The sequence below is a fragment of the Chamaea fasciata genome, unplaced genomic scaffold (assembly GCF_029207755.1).
Source record: "Chamaea fasciata isolate MVZ Bird 193981 ecotype frontalis unplaced genomic scaffold, bChaFas1.0.hap1 SCAF_3, whole genome shotgun sequence".
Classification (NCBI taxonomy): domain Eukaryota; kingdom Metazoa; phylum Chordata; class Aves; order Passeriformes; family Sylviidae; genus Chamaea; species Chamaea fasciata.
The window spans coordinates 39,523,422-39,543,844 of NW_027094088.1; the positions used below are offsets into that span (position 1 = coordinate 39,523,422).

Sequence of the window (20,423 nt, forward strand, 5' to 3'; positions counted from 1 at the left end):
ATTTTTTCAGTGATTGTTTAATTAGAAAAGTGGTTTTAATATCTCAGATTTCCTCTTTTAAACCTGTGAGTTACTATTATAATGCATAAATTGTTGAAACTATTCATGGATTATAACAGTAATAATGCATCTATGCTGAAGATGCACCTTAATAATACTAGCCCACAGTACTGAGTGGTCTATTATAGCTGAACTGGAAAAAGAAAATCCTTTCCTGCACCAAGAAACTTCTCAGAGAAAATACAAATAAAATCTTTCTGAAAAAAATTACTTCTTGTAATTCGAAGGATTTCACACAAATATTGGCTATCCCCTCTTCTCAACATCGCCCTGCTCATCGACTTCACACCTTTTTTCTTCTTTTTGGTCACTGAGATCTGATTTATCTGCTTTTGAACTTCCCTATTCAGCAAGTCCCGGGAGCATAAATAGCATTTCTGTGCCTGTAGAGATTCTATTACATTTTAAGCTGGCACACGAGGGGATGGGAGAAAGGAGAAATCTCACTAACTAATTTACACTTGGCAGATTGTTTTTGTTTAAAAAAGTGTAGTTTTCATCTTTTATATATGTGTATATATATATATACACGCGCATATATATATCTCCATCCTGAATAGATGGAAAATAAAAGTAAAAGCTGTTTAGCAAGTTGAAACTATTTAAATAACAAGCCCTTTGAAATGTCATTTCACCTACTTGTTTTATTGTGTTTATCTTTAAAACAGAAGAGACAGTCTAGTCTTTGATATATATCTACGAAATTTACCTGCATTATATAGTTAAAGGAAATTAATTAATGCAACAAAGAAGATGATGCTTGACTTTCCTTGGAGTGCTATGGACTTCTTAGAAGCACAAACATACTAACACTTCTATTTGATGCAAGAACGGGTTGGCTAAATTGGACATTTAGAGCAGAGAGGAATGGATATGAGCAAAGTCACCTTGTACAGAATACAATTATTGTAAAGTACAGGCCAGTAGTAACTGCTTGAAGCAAATGTCCATAGCAGTGGTGGCTTTTTTCCCTGGGGAAAGCAGAAGGAAATAGCAGATTTAAGTCCAAGAATCCTTTTCCTTCCCCAGTTTCTTTCCCCAGCCTCTTTTCTCTAAACTCCTCTTAAAACAACCCTGGCGAGAGGCTTGTATTTTTCAGCTGCTGGCACGCACACGGTATCACCCGCACCCTTTCCAGCCCCAGCCCAGGAGCCGCAGAAGGCAGGATTTCGCAGCTGCAGGCAGCTGGCAGCTCCTGCAGAGCCCCAGTAGATGGCAACGTTGACCTGAGTGTCCTTGGGCACCGCAGTCCCTGCGGGGGCTTCGGGAGCCGCTTGTTTCCACGTGCCCGAGCCCCCCGAGGCTGGATCAGCAGCTACCCCCGCGGCAGAGAAGCCGCTGCAGCTGCAGAATGTGCCAAGCAGCGATGTATGGGCAGAGATACGGTGAAAGGAGGAAAAGAAAAGCCACAGGAGCCAGCCTTCTGAAAGAAAAGTACATTCAAACTACCGACGGAATTGTAGAATCACAGAATGGTCCGGGTGGGGCGGGACCTTTCAAAGTCACTTCATTCAACCCCACTGTAACGAGGGACAGCTTCAACCAGCCCAGATTGCTCAGAACCCTGTGCAGCCTGACCCGGAATGTTTCCAGGGGCGGGACATCTACCACTTCTCTGGGCAACATGTTCCAGTGTTTCACCACCCTCTTTGTAAAAAATTTCCTCCTATATCTAATCTAAATTGACTCTCCTTCAGTTTGCAACCATTAGCCCTTGTCTGTCTCAACAGCCCTGCTAACAAGTTTGGATACAAGGATTACAGCTGTCACACTGCTGCATGCACGGTGCTGCAAGTGACATGATGGCTCGTGAAGTAAAACCAAATCTCTTTCGGTTACCAGCAAGGCATGAGCTGAGACCTAGTCAAACTGCACCCAGATGGAGTAAACACTAGAGCCGTAAGAAAATATTGAGAGTATCTCACAACAGTCACTACAAAAGCTTTATTGGGAAGAGTCTTCTGACATAGCATGTATTTTTATATGCCATTATGCAAATAAATACTGTTGAATACCATCCATGCCATCCCTCTAATGTCTAGGTTAACCAGAGTGGACTCTCATTTGATGCACAAGGGAATACTCTATACTAAAAATGACCAAAGAACTCCTTTCCAGCCTTGCACTACAGACCTGCTAGCTGATGAAAATAATAGGCACTGCAGCCCAGTAATAGCAAAACACCACACCTAAAAAATCTCATTTCCCTTAGTACATGGGAGGTTTTTTGAACGCTGCCTTCAGCATTTCAGGCTATATAATCAATTTTTGCTCTTGCCCACACAGACATAAACAAAGAATAAAAATAAATCCATTAAAGATGCTGGTAGAGTAATCACAGCTGATGTCAGATTCTCTTCTCTTACCAGTTAAACTAAGGTGCTCCACAAATACAGAAAATGTCTTGGCACCTGGGTACTAAAAATGGAGTTATCAGCCCTTGGGCAACTGAATGATTTCCTTGTAACTTCACTAGAAGTCCTGAAATTCAGTGCCATCTGTTACCAGGAAGCCTTCCATAGTGGCATTACCTGATCTATCAGGGTTTGTTTCATAACACCTTCTTCATCTTCCTCATTAATTACTGATGTGACATTTATCCTCTCTGTTTGCCATCTCTGATAGTCACCTTCTGTGGTTCTTCTGTACTATGATAAATTGGTGCCAAAAAGGAGAAGCTGTGCAACTGTAGCAATGCACAATTGGGTTGTCTTTGCCAATATATAATCCAAACCACTAATTAAACTGGAATATAGCTGGCCATAACACACTTATCCACACTACACATACTTAAACACCAAGAACATGCATCTGGTTCTCAGACAGCTCCAGTAAACTGCAGTGGAAGTTGTGCATCCTTACTGACAACACTCTGCAGGCACAATCTTCTGCTGCACAGAACGGAATTGGATGGCCCAAATCCTGCAGGGTGCACCAGCAAACCACAAAGATGCTATAAACAACCTATAAATCCTGCTGAAATGCAAGGTTTTTTGTTCCATGTGTGATGCAATTAGTGTATCAGGGACATCCATACCCAGTAGGTAGCTGTAACTCATGACCTGCAAGTCACGGACAACAGCTGGAGATCTGGAGGGATGGCCCATGGCAGAACAGCAGCTCTGGTAGCTCAGAGGTAGGCAAGACATGCTCAAGGTTTTGATACAAAGAAGTAAACTATGTCAATTGGTTGTGTGTCTGTCACACATTTGAAAACATGCAGGATTGTATTGGGATATCAAAGAATCAAAGCAATTCTTATGAATATGTACCAAAAAAAAAATTACAAACAAACAAAAACCCACAGAGTTTTAAAAAAAGTTTCATTAATGTATCACTAAAATCAGACTACTCTAGAAGAGCTGTACTACCTGACAGAAGAGGGTATCTGTCAGACTTCTTTAAGCTTTAGGAAATTGCAAGTATTCCAGGGAAGCAGGAGCATAAAACAGATACGCTCTTTGTCCTGCACTGACCTGTGACCTCAGATCTGGCTCGAGGAACTAAAGTATTCATGTATCAGACAATCTTCTGCTATTTAGCATATTCTATGTGTGGCTTGTTGGGGTTTTTTGGTTTATTCTATCTATCAAATGCTCAGCATCCAACTCGGACTAAGCCTGATACCTTTCTGAGCTCACCAAGTTTCTAAGTGCCTCTCCAAGAAATACACCGTACAGGAAGCATCCTCTCAATCCAAATCATAGAAGCCATAGCTCTTGTGGCAAAGCTTCTGAGGTGGCACAAGCTCCCTCACCAGAGGTCAAGAGGCAACACAGTACAGTTAATATGCACATTCACTCACCCCTACCAAGTGCTATTTGAGATGAAGTCTGACCACATCTTTCTTGTTTGCAGGAGACTGACAACTGCAAAGAAAGTAGTTGCCATCTCACAGAAATACCTGGCATTACTGACATTATTCCTGCACAACATCACTTCTCCCTCTCTCTCCCTCTCTGTAGTACAATTTGTTGCTATGAAGTCTCAAGAATGCCAGTGATTGATTTTGAAAGTCAGTGAATATCTAATGTTTATCTAATAAGCAGCAAAATGGAACAGATGTGACAACAAGCAAAACCACAGTCTAATAAAAATGACTGACATATAAAAAGAAGCTCGGTTTTGTTAAAACAACAAAAACAAAACAAAAAACCTAAGCATAAAGTGCCACTACTTCCTCCTCCAGCTTTTTTGCAAAACCCATCCCGCTGGTTTAACACCAAAGCACTGCTCAGGAGGCACATTGCTCACAGTGGGAAGAATCCTGCTTTCATTGCAAGTGATCCTTTGCTACCAAGGACAGGAGCAAACGTGCATAATCCTGGTGGTTCCCACCCTTCAGGAAGGCCTGCAGGCACTCACTGTGTGGGGAAGAGTGGAAGGCAGCCTTGGCACCCACCTCACAGCCCTCACCCTGCAAGTATGAGGCAGCAACATTTCCTGGGGCAAAGAGCCACAGCAATACCACCTTATGGCACTGACAGTGTTCTGTAAGTGAGAGGGCTAAAGAGAGAAACTTAAAATCAGCAGCAGTAATTCCATCCATGCCAGTTCTCATTTTCAAATCCAACCTTTGAAGGATCATGAGCAGAGTTCTGTCAAAAGCAGCAGGGGGAGAAGGCACAGATTATGCTGTGGTTTCAGATGAATGTACTCCCGAGGTACCAGTGAACAGCACAGGGATCTCCTGCCTCAGAGAGGACAAGGCTGACAGATGGTGCAGGTGCTCGTGTTCTCTAGAGGCAAGATGATGCTACTGAGAATTGTGTCTGCAGTGCAAGATTTATAAGAGAGAAATGGAACCATGCCACAGACTGAGAAATGCTGTTGTGTTGCCATGTCCCTAAGCTCCTGTCTACTCCTCTTCACATCAACCTCATTTTTCCATCTCCCCCTCCCCCGCTCCATCTTGCAGCAGCTCCCTGGTGACATCCCATTTGCCTTTTTCCACAGAGAGCTCCCCAGCAGCACCACTCTGAAACAATTCAGTAAGCTCTCTGGAGCTGAGCTCACAGCTCTGTCTACAGCGAACACACAGAACAGATAGATAGATAAACCAAGGTGAAGAGGCATTGTTGTGCGTCAGTGGCTGTTCACCTCTTCCCTACCAACACAGGTCTGAAGTTTCTTTCCGATCCAACCTCAAATGGGCTTGAATATAGCACAGCAAAAGTGCAGAAAGAAACAAAGAAGTAATTAAGCCACCATGAGAAAACTTTCTGATACAAGACAGTCTAAGACTCCTTAAAAGCTCATGCAACTCTCCACTTGCAAATCTTAAGACTTTGCATGTAGTGTATCTTGTACCATGAGTTTCCATCCCTCCTGCAGCACTTGTCAAGAGAAAGGCAAGAAATAAATCAACAGGTGCTTGTTGAAAGAAGAAGGAATGACATGAGTAATACAAGGCTGGCCTCACACAAGAGTGAGTTACATGTGCAGCATCCTGGCATGTACACAAAGAAAAGCAGAAAAAGCATTTAGCAGATGAATAATCAAAGACATATCACAGAATATGCTGAGTTGAAAGCGACCCACAAGGATCCATGTTGGCATACTCATATTTCCTTTATGTGTGACCCAAATCTTACTCCAAGTGAACACAACTGCTGAGAAGTCACTGTAAATGTACTACTAAATCCAAGCTCAAATCTGCTTGTTTGTGTGATAATGGTCTCAACTGGTCATTCACTTGCTGGATTAATTGCTGGCTGTAAGCGAGATCTGTGTTGAACATACAGTTCCTTGTGTCAACATTGCTTCATCCTCCTGATAGATTATGCAGTGTCTACTTTTTCTAAAGAATTTAAACAAAGACACACAGAGAGCACACATTATAGTCCCAACCTCAGTACTTTATCTTTGTCCCCACACAAAAAAGTTTTTGCTGTGCAAAAGCACCCGCATCACAACACATATAAATTAAGACAAGGACCTGAATCCATAGCAGTCAGAAGAGGGATGTAGTTGCAGTGAGGCAACACTTGGCACTGCCCCATCCTGCTGAGGTATTCAGCTCACAGAACAGCATTCACAATTCCAAGCCAGAAACCAAAATCTAACAGAGCCTGGGCCTTAAGGGCTGGAGATCTGCCCTCTCACATGAGCACTGACTTTTTTCATGCTCTGGCTGCAAAGGTGGGGAGGAAATAACTTAAAAACCCCTAAAGTAACAAAGAAGTACCCAAGAAAAACGTTTCTCAAATCTGCACTCAGGTGTTGCATTCAACATTTTTGTAGTGAATTAGCTATTAACTTGTTACTATCTCTAAGAGCTGGGCTCTTTTACAAGCAGAAACATTTCACTGTCATCTCTCTGATGGTGAATACTCTCCTACAAAGTGGCAAACTTTGTGTAGCATGCAAGTCATGGTTACTGCACACATGCCCTCTGCATGGAGGAATTCACACCCACATCCCCTCACCTTCCAGGAGAGCAATGTAACAAACAGGCTGTCGATGACACTGACAGAGAATTTTTAACTTCTCCTCTGAGCCTACTAGACAAGGCAAAGAGGATGGCCACAATGCAATAACTCTTCCCCAAGACAAGGACATGAACCAGGTAGAGAGGAATCCTGCACTTCATTTGTTCCTAAATCTATCAGCTTCTTTTTGTAACTACAGCAGTCTGTCAAGAAACAGTAATCCACAAACAAGTTTTCCCTCTTTCAAATCCCTGTTTCTTACCTCCTCATGAACACACAGTTTATCACACACACAAAGCTGTCCTTGAAACCCTAAGAGCTGTTCTTGAAACTGGAGCTCCATAAGTCAGATAGGACACAGTTTCACAGGAAAAACATAAAAAAGTGTTTACTCCCCATGGCCAAGCAATAAAAATACCATTCTGACAACTGTTCAAACTGTGGAAAGAGACCAAGTTACATGATCTCTGTTTGCTCCCTTCCCACACACAGGCTTCCCTGGCAGATGAAACACAAGAAAGACCCCATTAGTATGCTCAGGAGGTGAAAGCTTGGGTTTGCCAGCCTTTTACCAGGCAACACGGTCAACATCAACCAGAACATGTCAACATGCAGCCCAACAGGCTGCATAATTAGGCAGGTTCTGGCATTTTCCAGTGGCCACTGCGGGGAGCAATTGTAAAACCCATCACAGTACAGCACAACAAACTTCTAGAAATATAACCAGGCTGCACCAGGAAGAGCAAAGCCTGAGCAGTAAGTGATGTTGAAATCACATTTAAAAAGGCTGTATGAGCATATAAATAAAGGGGGATGGATGAACTACTTCATACCAAACTTCAGTGTGATTGTCCCCACAACCACCGTGTGCAGGTGTGTGTGACATTCTTGTGTGCTTTTTTCAGAGAGGAAAAAGTGAATGCCAGCCTTCCTCCTGCTAGTACAGAGCTGAGTGAATCAAGTGGCTCTGTCTGTGGAGCTACCTGAGTACCACCTGCTACCTGAATCAATCACGGGAAGAGTTGGGACATCCATTTTCTTTGGCAATTCACAGGGATTTGCCAGCATTCTCAGCTCAGTCTCCTCTTCTGCAAGCTCCAACAGTGACAGCCTCCAGCTATATTGCTCCTCCTGGCTGAGTCTTTCCATCCCTTCAGCCTGGCTCTGACCTGAATCTGTATCATTTTCCTGGGCATCTGAGCACAGATCACTTTCCTCAGAGCTGCTGCCTCGAGCTCTTGTCCTTGTTGGAACTCTGACCAGAGGCATGAGAGGATGGCAGAGAACACTGGTGGTGTAGGAAAATCTGTTCCTGCTGCCACTTCTGACCTCCTGATCCCACCAGAAGGCAGCGGTGGTTGCTAGAAAGATTCTGCTCCACGCTTCGAGCCCTTATTTTAAACATGCTTCAAACTGAAAAAGCCTTCAGAAAAGAAAACCAGAATCTGCACCTTTCAATTCAATAAGACCTTTGAGAGTGTGCACAGAGTAAAACATCTTGTTTAATCTATCAAATACAGACGACTTAGGAAAAAAGGCTGCCATTGGACACATAAATGCAACTTAAATGAAAAATTCTTGCTGTAAAGCACACAATAGTGTTACAATAGTAACAGTAAGTTATGTTAGTAATTGTGCACCCAAATCAGTGAACATTTTGAATTGTTCCCAAATTTTTCCAAGGGCAATTGAACTATTCTTCTTTTCACTGAAATTTCAAAAATATAGATATTTTTGAGACACACACATGGAACGGATTTAATTCTCTCTTGAAGTGGCTTAATGGTTAAAAAACAGCACCAGGATCTAGGAGACAACATGCAGTTCTAAATACATAAAATACTTTACCCACTTATACTTTAATCTGGATTAGAGCATGGCTAGTCAGTACTGCAGTACAAATATTTGGCAGTAGCCACAGCCAACTGCCATGCCAGAAAGGTATTAGGCAGAAGAAAAAAGAGAGCTGCTCATCTCATGCTCATTTCATGTCAAAATATATCATCTGTGACTGCACATCACACCTCAGCATGGCTTTGTGTGGAAGATAAAACACTCTGATTTACAGCATCATAGATGTTTGCTAAAAGCCTTAATTGCCCTGTCTTCTTTCAAAGTGGCACTTTATTATTAGCTTTCAGAGTGTGCTATGTAAGGCAGATAATTTTTTCCTGATTCTTTATTGACACCCTAAGAATCTGTATTTTACTAATATTCCTTTGAATAAGAAGAGTGTCTGCTTTACCTCAGCATTCAGTGATGAACAGCCACAGTCAGCTCCTCGTTACTATGGCAATATTACATAGGAGGTACAGAAACAGACTGATGCTTTTATCTTCTCCCTTTGTACCTAGAATATGCTCACTGCCCCCCTCCCCTCCTTTATTTTAGAACAAAACAGCCACAAACAATGGCGAACCATTCAGAGAATCAAAACAGAGGTTATTTTATCAACTTTGTTGTTATTTAAACGAGGATAAATTACAGGTCTGTGAATGAGATATAAACACCGAAGACCTTCAGATATGTTCTTGTAAACAAAGTGGTTTATTTTTTTCTTGAAAAAATAGAAAACAAGAAGCCTTAGTGAGCCACTCTGCTTGCTTCTCAAGCAAAGCTGAACCCCTTTGCTCTTTAGCTATACCCAGGCAACAGTGATAGCAAGGATCACTCACACAACTGGGTGTTTCCCCTGAAAACAACTAAACCAGTCAATGTAGACACATTTGTCTGTGTCAGCTGCAATGAAATCCCCTTTTTCATGTGACCCCATCCCAGAGGTGACAGAAACAGGCTCCCGCATGACTACTAACACCACCTCATCTCTATTCATTTGTTTCTAACCAACGATGGTTTAAGCCCTCGGCTCTAACTCCCCTCAAGGTTTACAGCAAAACATCTCATTTGCATCCCTCGACTCCGCCCCTTGTGGAAGCTCTCCCCGCTTGTTTCAGTCAAAGGAAACCGGGTGAGGAAAGGTTTCCAGCTCACGGGGTGTGATGGTTTGGGGGGCAGGCATGCCAAGCAGCTCAGGCAGCTGAGCCAAGGCGGGAGCTTTGCCACAGCTGGGGATCAGCCAGTGGTGCCACAGGGTGGCTACAACCAGTTTGTTGAGCTTCTTTTGTTCTGCTTGCAATCTGTATTCCTCCACTAGAGGTTAGAGATGCAGCTGTTTCCCCTCAAATTTCTTTTCAAATTAATCAAAAAGAAAAAAAAAATCATAGAACAATTTTCCCCTGAAAAATTCAGCTCTTCAGACTCAAGAAATTTATGTTCAGGATTTCTAACACGATACACTCCAGTTTCTCATTCCAGTGAAAACACCTTTTGGCAGATAACTTTTTGTAATCCATGGTTCTACTGACACTTCAGCACTGTCCCAGACAACCCATTTTTCTTTCTTCTTTGTCCCAGTCTATAGTTTTGACAGCTACACATTCTCAATGTACGTTCTTCTGGCTTTCAGCATTTTTAACATATCTTGCCAGTGGAGGAAAAGATTACTGATCACCACACTTAAGCCTAGAGGCCATTGGTTTACTCTTTCAGAAATTTCATTCAACCCTTAGACATAACCTGCATATTCCAAATAATCCACAAATTGCAAGATTTTTATCTCAGACATCCGAGAGAAGCAATATAGCAGCACACATTCCAGAGAAAGAAAAAAGAAGACACCAGTAAACCATCAGTATGATCCATATTGAGGTTACCAATCAGCATGTGAATAACATATCTTGCACAGTAAACTTACCCAACGTGCCAGGAACAAAAAGAAAAAAAACAGGCCAAAAGGCATTGTAAGCATCAATATAAATTCAATATTTGCTGTTTCACAGTAATTACACCCTGAAATTTTGCCAGTTTAAATTAAAGATGTCATGGTGATCATTAAGAGTATCTCGATCAGATTATTTCCCATTTTGACAGAGCCTTTTTGTAGCCTCACTGGGAAGAAAATAAGAAGCCATGAGATTGAAAACAATAGATTAATGTTTTCCATGTAGTTGTAATTTAAAGGAATTGCTTGCTAATGACATCTTGTGCATTATCCTTCAGATACGATTGCCAAGCCAAATTATTTCTATTCTAAAATGATCTGAGTGAAATCTACACACATTTTCCTCAAAGCTAAAGAAGCTCAGTGACCACTATGAATTGGATACCCTCCATTTTCCATAGGGCATGGTTGAATACAGTGAGCAGTACAAAATATCTTCATAACAATTACTTAGTGCCAGGGCATCAGCGCTCCTGTTCAATGATGGTTGTGCAAGAGTGTTTGTGCCTGTCCCAAGAAGAGATTCCAGGCACTGCAAACTGATATGGGGAAGGCACGTGGATGTGTACAGACCACTTGGTTAGAGGCTTTAAATTCACTCTCCAGATCTATTCAGCACTTCACATGGTGGTAAAAGAATAAATCCCAGTGACACATAGCTCCACACAACAGCCTCACAAGAACGTTTATTTAACAGTTGGCTCTTTTTCTGTTTGCTTTGCAACTTTGCACTTCAGAGGTGAGGGTGAGAAGGGAGAGAGGTTTAGCTCACTCTCAGGGACTGTATGAGAAGTTATAATAGTGGTTGATGCAGGAGAAAAACACAGGGAGAACTGTATTATATGAGTACCTATTAAAATGGCTGGACATTCTCCTCAAAGCTAAAGAAGTTCAGTGACCACTCTGAATTGAAAAATCTCCATTTTCCATAGGCCACATGGTTGAATACAGCGAGCAGTACAAAATATCCTCACGTACTAGGCACTGAGTGAATAAAATGCTTTCAGAGAACAGAGCTAATTACCACATGGATTATATTAAAACAAAAACGACTCACAAAAATAAAAACCCAGAGAGAGAATGAAAGCCACAGGTCCTTGCTGAGGACTATCACCTGTTTGCTGGGCTGGGCGGCCACAGGAGGAGTGGGCGATGCGGCCCCAGCGTGAGCAGCCCCCGCTCGGTGCCTGGGACAGCCCCGGGAGGTTCGCAGGATTCTCCATCCTAGGGCAGTGGCACAACCCCGCCCCGGGACCCCCTCGCCCGCCAGCTTTTCCCTTGGCAATTGCTCTCAGGTGCTTCATGCACCGAGAGCCTTTTCTCCAGAATTTTGCTTTTATTTGCTCCTATTTCTGTCCCAGTTCTAAACAGCCTCTGTTAGTTTTAATTTAAAGCATTTGAAGTTGGGTCGCTTAGCGCTGTTCCCACTCAGGTTTTGCTGTTCTGAAAACTCCCTGGCAAAGCAAGAGCTGTGATTCATTTCCCAGCCCCTCACTGTGTGACGCACCTGCCTGGCTGTTGGGACCATGCTGGCAGGTAAAACTGTGGCAGGCAAGAGAATGTTAAAAAAGAATAAATTTGGAATACTAGAATTTACTACAATTTGCTCTCTCCTGTGCTAATTAATAAGAAGGCAACAGCTTCGGTGCTAATTTATTTTTTATGTTTACTTAGGAACCTTTTCTTCCTTTTCATTCAAAACTCAGCTCTTACCACCACTCAGAACTGTGATGGCAACAGGAAAAATAATGGAAGCATTACATTCCTTTTAGTCAGAGTGCTGAGAGCTGAACACCCCAGTTGACCCTCACTGAACAGGTCATTGAACCAAAAAGCAAAACTAATTTGGGGTGAAGAAATAATTCTTAGAATTTTCATCACACCTAACACTTCCACCCAAAATGTGAAACCTCACAATAAAAATTACCTATTGTCAGTGTCATGCAGCTGGCAATTAAACACCACAGCAGCCACTCACTCACCACCCTCCCTGCCCCCAGCAGTGCAATAGGGAGGACAATCAACTGTAGAATTTGTAGGTTGATTTAGGTAGAGTTAAATAGCAACAACTACAACCAAAAATTAATAATAACAATAACCAAACCAAACAACTGATGCACAATGCAATTGCTCATACTCACTAACCAATGCCAGACTCCATCCCCAAACCCAGATAAACTCTTCTTCCAGGTAACTCCCCTAGTTTAATTACTGGGCATGACGTTTTAGGGTATGGAAACATTCCTTTGGCCAGTTTGGGTCACCTGTCCAAGCAATGTTCCTTCCCAATTTTCCTTTTGTGTGTCTCCTCATTGGCAGAGCATGAGACACAAAAGAAAAAGTTCTTAGGATGAACACAACTTAGCAAAAAACAAAAGCTTTCACTGTGTTATCAATGTTATTCTCATGCTGAATCAAAACACAGAGCTGTACTGAGAAGAAAATAACTCTATCTCAGCTGAAACCAGGACAGTCACTAACTCAAGACAGCTGACTGCAAAACACAGACTGCATTTTTTTTATATATTTTCCATTTTATAAAAAAAAAATAAAAACAAGCCAAGAAATCTTTAAGCCATTCCAGAACTCCCAATCCGTCATTATATGTTGCAAAGAAAGGAAAAAAAATTGCTCAAAATAATGTCCTTCAAACATAACCTGTAACAGCTCTTTCAATAAAATTAAAAGGGACTAAAAACCTCATTGCATTATCTATATACTCAACTTACTGTTATCACTGGGAACCAGCTTCTTTCTCTGGAAGTGGCTCCTAACTCATAGCACATCTATTTGCTGGCTTGGTCCTGCAGCTGGGTGAGAGCCAGACTAGGGCCCATCAGCTGCAGGCATTCATTCAGTGAGGCTCTCAGCGTTTTCCCCATGCTCTCAGAAGAAGCAAGAGCCCCTGTGAATAACAAATTACCAGCACTCTTTCCAGAGACTGTTGTTGGCGGTTTTCCTCCCTGGGAAGGGAGAAGAAACATTCACGTCTTTCTTGAAGGCCAAGAAGTGAAGTGCAGTAACTTTGGTTATGGCAGTGACTTGGCACTGTCTTCCATGCAGCAGTGTCAGCTGGAAGCTCGCACATTGCCACACCTGGTCATTGCAACACGGTGACTAACCTTCCAGGAAAAGACTACTCTTCTCAAAAATCTCTTCCTCTCTTCACAAAATCACCCGTGGGAAGTGGCTTTTCTTAAGAGACAAAACAGAATGTACCTTTACCTCACAAAATCCACCCACAAAATCAAAGAAAGACACCCCCCCCCCCCCCCCCAAACGAGAGGACAGTTGTGGTCAAGACAGACACTACCCCACTGGTCCTCTCAGGACAGCAGCCCCCAAACTGATGCCCTCATCCAGCTGCGTGTCAGATCCCTTAGGCACAGCTGGGAAGGGTGTGAGATGGTGGAGATGTTTGACAACAGCTCAGGGAATATCGTTTGTCAGGGCTTTTTACAAATGTTCTGGTGAGGAAGACCACAAAAGAAAATAAAAGCTGGGCAACAACATGCTCCCCCCTCAGGTTTGAAATTTAAAAAATGGTACCAACTGTGTCAGTGGACTGAGAAAGCCAAGAGTAGGGCTAGAACCCAAGAGCAAACTCAGCAATTCAGAGGGCAGAGGTTGTTCAGTTAGAAAAACATGGGCTTCACCTGTGTCTGGCCTCTCAGCCTTGCTCAGGAGCAGCAGGAAGGCAACACTATTTATTAGCCACCTTTAAAAAAATACCCAGAATATGTGTTCCTTTGGGGTGTTTTTCCACTGTAAATCATGCTGATATGTTTGGAGGAAGAAGCTATCTACCCCAAAGGAATTATTGATTATTTTAAGCATTCACAGCACCAGCTGCTCCTAACTCTCAACAGCAAAAAGGGTTATGAGTAGGAGGCTTAGGCTGAGGCAATTTGAAGATGGCTAATATGCTGTAAAAAGCAAATGTAGTGACTTCCAGGCTGCTTGTTGGTTCTTATAGCAAAATCAGATCTATGCTGCCTGAAAAGTGTTCCTGAAGACCCCTGATCTGTTCACCAGTACAGAACCAGAAGGGTTCTTACTTAGAGCAATACTTACACTGGGGTGCAGCTCCACAGGCTGAGAACTAGGATGAGCTGGCAGTGTCCTTATCTGTCTGGGGAAAGCGCTCTCACCTTGACTGAGCACAGTGCACCAGAGGGACAGAAAAGATGTTGTTTCACAGCATCCCACTTGAAATTTCCAGTCATGCCAACCACAGCCTGTCCTGAACCCATGTGTGTGAGACTGAGGAAGGCTCAGGCTGACTGGGGATCAGTTGGATAGGCAGTTTTGGTTCTCAACATTTCTTAGGCTTTAGTCCCCTCATCAAGGAAAGGAAGACTGTTTAGTTTATTATATGATGCCTACTGACATACAATTAAATAATGGATCTTAGACAGCAGTAGCCATTTTGCACTGAGACAATGCAATGACTTATTTTGAGGATTTCCATTGGCATTTTTGTCTTGTGAAACTTGCTACTGGGCTCAATTATCTATTTTAACACATATTAATGAAAAATAAGCAGTTTTATTATGTTTAGCTACAATTTTTAGATACTGGAATCCAAGAGTTTTCTTTTAAACTGAAAAAGTACTGAGAAGTAAGCAACATGCAAAAGGAACAGAAGTTACTGGTGGTTTGTAGGAATTAACTTCCTCTGTCTATTTTAGGACCACCTGTAAGATTTCTGGGCATTTCAGCTGAAAATATTTAGAACACTAAAGGTATAATTTCTCATTCAAAGAAAGCTGAAAGGTGGCAATACTGAAAACAATAAATCTTGATGTTACCATTTAGTGAAGGAGGTACTATTCCAAGCAGACATTAGTTATATGACTCCAGAGAGTCCAGTGGCTCTTAGCATCCAACCCAAAATCAGGACTGCGTAACCTCATTTTGAGATGAGCTCATCTCAGGCCCGTTTCCAGTTACCATGCACAATGACTTACCTAACATGAAAGATCTTAGCTGCATGATCAGCTTTGTTCAAATAAATTCTTTGGGGGAAATAAATAAATAAATAAATAAATAAATAATCTATCCAGGCAATTCCCAAGTTCTCAAATTCTTCATTCTAGGAGCAGGTTCTTTATTTTTCAGAGTTGGCAGCCCTTCAATTCCAGCCCCTCTTGCCCCCAGTTCACACTGCATTTGCTGCAGCTGTGCATTCAAATTTATTGAATTTTTTGCCACACTTCAGACTCTGAACAAAGCAGCTTTCAGCTTTACAAGTAAGCTTTAACATACATCAGCCCTTAATAAGTGAATCACATTTCATTGCAACCGGAGATGATACTGATTATAGTTAATATGAAACCCTGGAGCAGTTTAAGGAACAATGTTAAGAGTCCAGGATGCTCATTTATAAACTCACATTTCCAGAAGTCGGACAAAAGGAAAACAGCTAACAGCTCAACTACTAGCATCTCCATCATTGTTAGAAGAGGGGAAAAAACCAAAAAGTGGTTCTGACAGCAGTCCAGCATATATTAAATTTGTCAGGAAATTTGCAATTGTTGAGGCAGATTACTTGAAGATGTTTATGAAAACTGGTAATATGGCAGAACTACATGCAAACTCAGCTAAAATATGAAAATGCATGTGTTTCATAGCTATCCCTAAAAAATGATTCCACATTTGCTTAAATGAAATAGAATTAATCTTCATAAATTTTCATGCTTTATTCTTTTGTCTCTGGCCCTTGAGCATAGCTATTTCACAATTGCCTTATATTGGTTCACTATTTTTTTCAATGGCCGCATCAATGCATTTAATAAATAACTATTTTCTCAAACCATCTCCCCAGTCATTCCTTAAGTTTTCAGGTAAAAAAAAAAAAAAAGAAAAAGAAAATGGTACTTGAACAAACATGGAGCAAAACAAAAATGCAGCACATAGCTACATCGTGCGGCTAATATACAGAAAGGTTTATCTCACATGATTTAATGGAAGTCAGCACAGACATCATTTGGTGTAAACAACTGACGTCCTGGTGAAATTCATAATACCCAATTTGTGGCACTAAACTTTGTTTTACTCCGCCAAGTAAATTCAACTGAACGTGTTCAAACATTCATTTGCAAAATACTCATAGAATCACAGTAAATGCTCAGGTCTGGCTGTTGTTCTGGGAAGCTGGATGACAACAATACAAGAGCAACAGTAGGTGGCCGAGACACTGTAAGCCTGGTAAAGATGTACCCTTCCCTTTCCGCCTGTGATTTCTGTACGCTTGGCCTCGCCAGCCACCTCCTCGCCTCTCCCATCACACAGAGCTCGGAAGAACACCAGGCATGGCCATAGCCCGGAGCGGGGAGGGCTGCAGCGGGCCCCGGGGACGGGAGGCCGGGGGACGCTGACAAAGGATGCTGACTCTGCTCCCTCCCTCCCTCCTTCCTATTCCACCTCGTACATTGGCAACAGCTCGAAAGCTCGGATATATCTACATTACTGCCTGGGAAGGGATGAAACCGCCAAGTCCACGCACAGACCCAGCCGCTCCTCTCCGGCGCAGGGAACCGGAGCAACCTCTGCTCACGCCGCGGCCGTCCGCACCGCCCCATCCTCCTCCCGTCTCCGTCTCTCCCCGGGAGGACTGCTCCCCGCCGGCGCGGTGGCTGGCACTGCTGCCATCTGTCCCCAGCAGCGACGGGCTCGCCCCCGCCTGCTCGGTCCCCTGCCTCTGCCGCCTCGCCGAATCCGCGGCTCTGCGTTTTCCCTGGAGCCGAGGTGTCGGCGGCTGTTCGAGGAGCCAAAGTGTGACCGGCACGGCCACTCCGCACGGTGACCGGCCCGCCGTCCTTACCTTACCGACACCGACACAGCGGACACCGCCAGGCTGGGACAGCCCAACGCGAAGCTACCAAGGCGCAAAGGCTACCGCAACACAAAAGTCCTTTATTCAAATAAATAAAAATGAACTTTTATGTACAAATATACAAAACCATTACGCACATTTTATAAAGTAGCCAGAAATCTTTAAAAAAACCGCGAGGGTGGAGACAGGACACCCACAGCCGGTGCCCTCCCTCCCAGCACCCGGGCACCGGCGGGCGGAGGCCGGCTCCCCTCCTTTGTCCCTCGCCCCGGCGGCGGCGGCGCCCCCAGGATGGGCTCCGGGCCAAGGGCTCCGCTGCCCGGCCCCTGCCGCCACCCGCCCGGGCTGCCAGGGCGCCGACAACACCACAGGGAACACGACATCGCGGATGGCGGCCCCACCTCCCCCCGGTCCGACCGCTCCGGCAGCCCCCGTCGTGCCGCTCCCCGGTCCCGGCGGGGCTCAGAGGGTGCCCAAGTGCGGCAGCGTCTCCAGCCGGTCGGGGTGGTCGCGGCCGGCCGCGCTCTCCACGCCGCGCAGCCACTCGGTGCATTTCCGCACCAGCCCCTCGTCCGCCGCGGCCCCCGCCTCCTCCTCCTCGTACTCCTCGTCGTCGTAGCGGTGCCGGTCGTTGAGCAGCGAAACCTTCAGCAAAGCGCGCAGGTCGCCGCGCCGGGCCGGGGCGGCTCTGCCGGCGGGGGAGGGTGCGGGCTGCCCCCGCTGCCGCTCCAGGCTGCGGCGCTGCAGCACCCGGATGGCCTCCGGGGGCAGGCTCAGCGAGAAGCGCCCCGCCGCCTCCCCCGGCCCCCCGCCGAGGCTCTCGCAGGAGCGGCTGCCCGCCCCCGGCGCTCCCGGGCGGCCCCGCGGCTGCGGCGGGGTGGGCTGGGGCCGCGCCGCCCGCTCGGCCGGCGGTCTTCGCGGCGGCGGCCGCTGCAGGGACGAGCAGGGCCAGGAGCTGGAGAGGGGCCCCGGCCGCTCCGGGGGCGCCCCCCGCGCCTTCCTCGCCGCCTTCTCCTCTGCGGGCCGAGGCGCTGCCTTCTTGGGGGCCGAGGCGGCCGCCGGCGGCTTCTTGGGCTGCGCCCGGGCGGCAGCGGGGGAAGCGGAGGGGGTCGGCAGGATGGCCGGCAGGAGGGGCGGCAGCGTGGCGGGGCGCCCGGGAGTTCCCTCCGGCTCGTCGCTGCGGGCCCAGGGAGGAGCGGAGCGCGCTCCGGGCAGGGCGGCGCTTCTCCCCGCCGGCGGGCAGGGCCCCGCGGCGCGCCGGGGCTGCAGCCCCATGGCCAGAGGCTGACGAGGAACCCCAGCCGGCGGCGCGGAATGCGAGCGCGCTCTGCGCCGACAGCCGCCGATTTTCCCTCTCGATAACCCGTCCCCCTTCCCGCCCTTCGCCCGCCCCGGGAACACCCTTCCCCGGCGCGGGGTGGGCGTGCGGGCGGGGACGGGGGTCGTGCCGGCACTGGCCGCCCGCCCGAACGAGCCGCAGTGGTCGGGCTCGGCGCGGAGCTACTCCGGCGCCTTTTCCCGGTCCTATCCCGCCCGCCCTACCGCAGAGCCGAAGTAAAGAAGGGGATAGCGGGGCTTACGCCCCGAGGGCAAAAAGGCTCTCAATTCCTCCCGAAATCCTCAAGCGCTCAAGCGTGAAAAGGTAGTATTTTAAAATCATGTTAAACTCTCTTGCCATCTTAGAAACATGAATGATACTTTGAGCTCCTTGATTACTGAAGTATCGTGAATAAGGGCAGGCAGACAGGACAAGAGACAGACACACAATCTACGGCTGACTCGGACTTTGTGGTTAAGCGCTCGCTACCTGGTTGGGTAATGAAGACTACAGTCCAGAGATCCTTCTTCTAGTGTCAATGCCTTCTGTGACAGAGCTAAAGCACATGCCCCTGCTGGAGGTTTTTTGTTTGTTTGGGGTTTGGTTTTGGTTTTTGTGATGTCCAAGACAGCAATTTCCTATCTTTTCAAGTACCCTAGCCAGCAACAGAGGTTTGGAGAGATTTCATGAAGCAGTAACATAAACATGTATTTCCTATGGATCCCAGATGACTACCATCACTCCAAAATTTAGCCTTAGAAGTCATGGCATATAATTTCTACAGCATTTACTTCAAAGTACTGTTTTAATTAGGATACCAAAACTTTATCAAAAAATGGGTAGCATGTATGCAATCCTCAGAGAACCGATCTTACACCTATGGTTCCACACTATCATAATGAGTATTACTATACTGTGAAGATTCCCCAACTGTGAGCTCTTGGAATATTCATACACAGTAAACAAAGACAGCATGCAAAAGAGCAAATGATACAGGCAAAATAACACAGAGTGTGTGCTCTGTTATGCAGATGGAGGAAGTAAACCCTTAAGTGTTCAAGAGAGAAAAAAAACCCAAGGAAGGCACATGATGTAACTAACAGACCCAAGTGCATATGAAAGCATACTGCTACATAGAACCTTTGCTTCTTGAACCCATTCTCTCCTGCTGATCTAGGAGTTCCTGATGACTGGTAACTTCATCATTTACCATAGTGGATAAAATAAATAAATTTTGAATAACCAATGTCATTCTAATTGAAGGCTACAGTGAAGGTGATTGTGTACCACCAAAACTGGTGGGTGACGGGCAAAACCAGCTCTGGAGCAAATGAAAGCCTGGCTCTGAAGCACTAGTGGGGTGGGATGGGGATGGGATCTCTCCAGTCAGCTGAGGTCAGCAGGAGCAACTGGGGAAGGGGCAGTCACTTCCAGGATGACGCCCATCACTGCCTACACACATCCGACTTGAGCTTCAATGCAAGCTAAAAACTAAAAGGAACTAAAACTTCACCCAACGGTGCCCCAGCACCCAAGGGCTGTGGGCAGAGCTGGAAGAGCATCACACAGCACTAGCAAGCCCAAGAGCCTGCTGTGGGGCCAGGACTACCTGGCCTTCCCTATCACCAGCAGGGAGGATGCCTCCCTGACAATTTATCGTTACTAACTGGTTAAAAGGTGTGGCTTAGTTGGAAGTGTAGCTGCAAAATAATGCAATCACCCTGTACACAGCTTCCCCAAAAGTTGTTGCTATGTTTTGCAACATACACTGAGATTCAACAGGAACATACTGTACCTCAAATTGTCTTTAGCCTGAACTTTGAATACTACAACCACTGAGGTTTTCCCCTTCCTGACACTGCAGATCACAAAACTGCAGAGCACGTCCTTTCAAAGCCATTCCTTCTTCTAGATTTGTGGATCAACAGAAAAAAAAATCCAAATAAACTCTGTTTTGAACACACATAAGTAAGCACATCCATCCTGAGTGAAAAA

The 20,423-nt window shown here is 45.3% G+C and overlaps 1 protein-coding gene across 1 annotated transcript; it reads right to left on the minus strand.

Moving 5' to 3' along the window:
- Positions 1 to 17,170: 17,170 nt before the first annotated feature.
- PRR18 (proline rich 18) lies at positions 17,171 to 18,495 on the minus strand. The gene has a single exon (XM_066180423.1). It carries the CDS (start codon positions 18,383 to 18,385, stop codon positions 17,573 to 17,575), a length of 813 nt encoding a protein of 270 aa, XP_066036520.1. The 5' UTR covers positions 18,386 to 18,495; the 3' UTR covers positions 17,171 to 17,572.
- Between the last annotated feature and the right edge of the window lie 1,928 nt (positions 18,496 to 20,423).